Raw genomic sequence first — 6,000 nt, forward strand, 5'->3', positions numbered from 1 at the left:
CAGAAGGTGTGGCACAAACGTTGGATGAAGATCACAGTTTTTCTCTTTGTTTAGCTGTGTTTTACACCTGGATAGGTTTATCATGAAGAGTCAAATCAATTGTACTGGATTTGGATGAAATCCTTTGCTTTCTTTGGATCCAGCTTATATATCCAGTATATAAATACAGTATACATACTGTATTACCTTCAGACATAGCTTGGGGAGTTCCAGAAATCTTATGAAAGAATTAAATCATTTAAAAAAGAGAGATTGCAACAGCACACTTTTTCCTTTATGATGAGAGAAAAAACAGTTAAAGGACAAGCAGAACGGAGTTAATGATGCATAGTCATGGCACAGCTCTGGTCAGAGGTTTTTTTTTCTGTACATACACTTAAAGGTAAGTGTGGTTTCTTTTTGGTAGACCATACTTTAACTGTAGAGAGGTTGGTGCTGGTCTCTTCTCACAGGTAATTAATGACAGAACAAGAGGGAACGGCTTCAAGCTCCAACAGGGTAGATTTAGACTGAACATTAGGAAAGACTTTTTCACAGAAAGGGTGGTCGGGCATTGGAATAGACTGCCCAGGGAGGTGGTTGAGTCACCATCCCTGGATGTGTTTAAAAGACGTTTAGCTGTGGTGTTGGGGGATATGGTGTAGGGGAGAGCTTTGTAGAGTAGTGTAGATGGTTGGACTCGATGATCCCAAGGGCCTCTTCCAACCTAGACAATTCTATGATTCTATGAAAATTACTCTTTACGCATAAAAGCTGAGTTTGAGTCTCTACTCTAATGCCGTTGCATTTGTGAGGGAAGGCTCACCTCTAAGACAGGTGCAGCAACATGTGAAATTATGTGTTGGACAATGTCTGTAGATATACTGAAATCTGAATGTAGAGGCTAATGCGTTTTTTCCATACATGTTGCTTGGAAGGGAAGCAATTACCACTTTGACAAAAATGGCAGCAGGTAGGTTTCCAACCTTGAGATAGGAATCTCAAGGACATTGTTTACAGATGAGCAATGACAAACAGACTGAATACACAGAGACAGTTTAGAAATACTAAGAACAACCGTGATGGGAAGCAAGTCAAGACTGTTCCCTATCATTCTCTCTTAAGGGTTCATGTGGTAACCAGTCTTTGTAATTGCCTCTCGGATCATACATTTGGTGAAAAATAACTTTTGTAGAGCTCGTCCACCAATTGGAAATGATACTAGCACAGGACTAAAGGCATTTTCTTAATGCCAGTAATGGAATGCAGCGCTGTTAAGACACCTAACAAATTCAAAGAATGTGCTCTATTTCTAAATCTCTTGTATCTGTCATCCTAAACAAAATATGTATTACTTGTATGACTCACTAAGCACAAGGACAGAGAAATCTGCCCTTTAATGGCCACTCAAAATGACAGTACCGAATGGCTTTGAGAAGGTCAAGTCTGATTTAAATTGTTGATGAATTGGAAGCTAATTCACTAGAACTGAATATTAATAGGGAACAGTGGTATATACTATGGTTTAGAACCTAATGAGCATATTAATGAGCAGTAAAAAATATTTTTCTTTTCAACTCATGCAGAATTGTAGAGCTACCAATATATCAAAATTTTCTAAGAGATACTTTTCTCTTACTGTGGCTGAGAGGCAGTTGTTCACTTATTTGATGCTCAGCTGTCTTGCATAGTGTGTTTGATGATCTGTCAAACTTGCTATCATCAAAATGTAAAGACAGTTTTGTACAAATCACCAATAAACTTAGAGAGAAAAAAGCAATTATCATCTTAAAAACTAAATCCACCGTGATAAGCACTCCAATTAGAAATTTCATTATGTCCCTGGTCCATTTTATGTTGAATATTGGGTTTTATTGCCAAATACCTGAAAGCCAGATTGGAAACAAGCCACAACTGTCAAAAATATAACAGTTCTGGCTATTTGAATCTGTTACATTGTGGTGTGTCTCATGAAAATTTCATGAAGAGCATTCATTCAAAGAGATTCTATGCATAAGGGGGATGGATGGAATTTAATTACCCTTATTAAAAATAAGAAAGGAAAGCTCTTTACTACTCCATCCTATTAGTATTCAAGATAGATTATCTTTGTTGTACACTTACGTATTTGCAAAAGGGACTCCAGGGTTTTCTATACGAGCCAAATAGGAAAGGAAAGGTCAGGTCATAAAAATCCTGTTCTGTGTCACAAGTCAAGTCTTGTCAGTTACTCCCAAAGTAAAGATTTCATCTTTATAAACAGGCATGAAACATACCTTTATTTGAGAAGAGCCTATAGCTAGTGAAGGATTTGACACTTAACCACTGATTGGCAGAAATACTAGCTCTGAAGAGTTATGCGAACTTACTGGAGAATTGTGTTTACTATACAAGAGTAGTATCTATATACATTAGTATTGCGAGCAATTAAGTAGCTCATAGCTGACAGCAGACCCCAGGAACTGTGAAGATTTATAGGCTGTACTTGCTTGCTATATATTATTCAGAAAAGTCTGAAGAATTCTCTTGAAACTGTTTGACGATTTGACACATTTTTCATGAAAGAGAGTTGACATTGAACAATTTCTTCTAAGTTAATTTTATACCTTAATCAATTGCATGTCAGTAACCACCAATCAAGACATTTAAAAAGATATGTGTTTTATAGTTGGTATTGATCCTCTTCCTTTGATTTTTTTTTTTCGCTTGTCCTATTTAAATTGAAATAATAGCAATTATTTTGCAATAAAAATGTTTTTGCCACCTTAATGGAAATGATGAGCAAGATGATGTAATTCAAATAGATTATTGTACCTATGCTAACTTGATTTCTGAGAAATTGCCTAATCCCTCTGTGCTTCCAGCGTTACTAGCTAGCATATAGCATCTTAAGAAGGCGAATTGCCCTTGTTCAGTATTTCTAATATTTCGCTATTGACTGCACTAGGGTGAGGATTTTTGAGCATGCCTGTGTGTTTTAGTTGACGCAGTTGTATCCATTTAAGATCATTATGAATCTCCTGTCACTTTAACTTTGATAGCTGCATAGCTCCAATGTTTACAGTTTCTCAGTGCTTTGCAATCTTATAACGCATTCATCCTCACAGCACTTCTCTGTAGCAGTAAAACGCTGTCATACCCATCCTACAGATGGACAACTGAAGCATAGGGAGATTAAATGTTCAGACCAAAAGCACATAGGTAATAATGATAAAAGCAAGAAATATAACTTGGGTCTCCAAAGTCCCTGGCCAAATCCTATACTGCATGATCACATTTCCTTATGTACTTGTCTCACGTAAAGAAAGGGGTTTTGCCCTGTTGTTGATAGGTATGGTAATTCAATATTTCACATACAATAAGGACTCTCTCAAGCAGGGCAACATCAGTGTTGTAAAGTACCATAGCGGGAGTCCAATGGTTATGCACTACATACAATAGCTATGCCAATTTCATGCATTTTATAAGTATAAAGTTTGTAGCTACTTTTTTATGAACTTCCTGTTTTTTATCAGCATTTTGATCACTGCAGGTTACCAAAAATACTGCCTGAGTATCTGTTTTTTGCATCAGTTCCTTGCATACAAACGGGATCCTTGAACATTAAGCATGGTGGTGACTGGGGCTTTCATGAGTTACTCTGTAACTACCGCGAAATCCTTCAAATCATAACATTTCTTTTCCAGAGGATCAAATTCCCCGAGGTTTCCCCACCATTGATATGGGCCCACAGCTGAAGGTGGTTGAACGAACTCGTACAGCTACCATGCTATGTGCAGCCAGTGGCAATCCTGATCCCGAAATAACTTGGTTCAAAGATTTCTTACCTGTTGACACAAGCAACAACAATGGCCGCATCAAGCAGTTACGCTCAGGTAGGGTCTTGTTACTGTTTCCACTAACGCCCAGAGTTGTTCTTTCTCACCTTTTCTTTCTTTTCTTTCTCTTCCTTTTCTTTTTTATTATTTTTATTTATAGGTAATAATTTCTCTTCCTCCTCTCTTTTCTGTGTTACTGAGTGTGTTGTCCATGTCTGTGATGTTGTCATAGCCTTTTCTAGAGTCTGTCTCTATGTGTTTTGCAGCTTCTGTTTACTCCACATTGCTCACTGCTGTGACTGTACTTTTTGATAATTTTTTTCCTTTACTGCTTTTTGCAGTACTTGATGGATCCATTTTCTCCTCTTTCTTTCTTCTTTCCTTTTTATTTTTTCTTTTTTTAACAAATTTATTTCAACATTGGACTTCATTCAGAAATTGCAAGGAGTACCAATGGTTATATTCATCAAAACCAAAACCTGCATTAGACACTTCAATTAAAATTTAAAATGTGTTTTGTGCTGTCTTTTCCACATTTGACTCCACCAAAGATTAGCCAGTTTGGACACATCTTCTTTCCTCTCACAAATACATAAAACACAATACTTTTTCCCATGCACAATTATACCTTAAAAAGAAAATTAAAAAAAAAAAAAAAGGTAATCTATGGAATAAAGTTTTTTTGCTGGCTGAACATTTTTCCAACACATTTAGCCACAGTAGTGTGCGCCCACGCTAAAGCTTTATGAATCCTACATTTTCTGGATCTACAGAAGTCTGCTTTTGGTGTAGAATCCAGCTTTTGCTGCTCTCTCTCTCTCTCTTTGCCCCTTGCACCTCCCTAGCAGTTCTTTCACTCTCCTCCTGCCCTAGTTTATTCTTTTGCTCTCTTTAGATTTAAAAAAAAACAACAACAACAACAACAAAAAACCCTCTAAATTTATGAAGTTTAAAGCTTATCCCTAAATAAGATAATTGGGATATAATGAGCTTTTTTCTTTGGCAATTGTAGTAGATATCGTTGTAGAATCTAAGTTGTTTAATCACGTGTCTTCCCAGAATTCTCAGCTTTTGACCTGTCCTGTGATGTTAAATCGTCTTGTTAACTGACTTTTTGCTTGTTGTCAGCAGAACTGTGTAAAATAACCTTCTGTTAATGTAAATTAAGAATTAATTTTTCACATGTGACATAGATGATTTAGTATATAAAGCTTTAACTGAAAACTTTGTACCAAATTATAAGGAATATAATAATATTTTTATGCTGTCTTTCTTCTCTCCGTATTTAAATCTCCAGAATCTATTGGTAAGTGCTTAGTTCTGAAGCGCACTTCACCCCCACTAATTTCCATATTCAGAATATTATTATGATTATGATTATGATTATGATATGATTACTATTATTATTCTTAAAATGCATGGCATGCATTTTACTAACAGTCAGTGTAGTCACCAGATCCCTATAGTGGCGCACACGCACACCTCCACAGAAATGTTGTCTTATCAGTCATAGCAACACCTAAAAGAAACAGTACACATGTATCACATAGCTGTAGAACAGTAAATGCCATAATCCAGCCTAAACTACAGTATTTGTTTTGAGTTAGCTTTCAGTGTATCCTCTTTTTATATATATATAGATTCATATATATATATATTTAAATAGAATTTCCAATATCTTCCTAAACTATGTCATAAGTACAGTATTGTAAAGTTTCCTTTAAGTATTTGAGGCATATTCGATATATATCTAACCCTATATAACCAAACATCTAAGAACTCAGATGCTACTCTGAGAATGGCAATGCAGCCAATTGTAGCCTTTGCCCTTTCTGGTACAATGCAACTTGCTTTTATAACCTGATAATACTATCTAATATATTCCTGTTTTAACAGTATAGTAATTCAAGTTTCTCTTAAGACCTTATTTAATTCTGTAAATCTAATTTGATTCTTCTTCCAAAGCCCTAGCCTCCTTCTTCTCGTACTAATGCTTCTTCTTTCTAATCTTATTTGCATTCATATTATCCACCCAGGTGGTACACCAATAAGAGGTAAGAGTGCTGAACTAACGTTCACAGAATGATCTTACTCATTCTCTCTGTCCTTTCATCCCTTTCATCTTTGTCCTGTTTGTTTTCTTTTTTTTTTTAAGGAAAAAAAAAAAAAAGAAACAACCAAACAAAACAAACCACAGAAATGT

The 6,000-nt window shown here is 35.8% G+C and overlaps 1 protein-coding gene across 1 annotated transcript in view; it reads left to right on the forward strand.

Moving 5' to 3' along the window:
- The window catches only part of PTPRD (protein tyrosine phosphatase receptor type D), a gene marked incomplete at both ends in the record, with an annotated part of 283,207 nt that overhangs the window by 140,351 nt on the left and 136,856 nt on the right, over positions 1-6,000 (forward strand). Inside the window, 2 exons of the mRNA XM_082497465.1 lie at positions 3,666-3,854; positions 5,834-5,851. Coding sequence (XP_082353591.1) covers positions 3,666-3,854; positions 5,834-5,851 — 207 coding nt within the window. The remainder of the gene's footprint in view (positions 1-3,665; positions 3,855-5,833; positions 5,852-6,000) is intronic.

This window comes from Vanellus vanellus (assembly GCF_965231255.1).
Source record: "Vanellus vanellus genome assembly, chromosome: Z".
NCBI lineage: Eukaryota > Metazoa > Chordata > Aves > Charadriiformes > Charadriidae > Vanellus > Vanellus vanellus.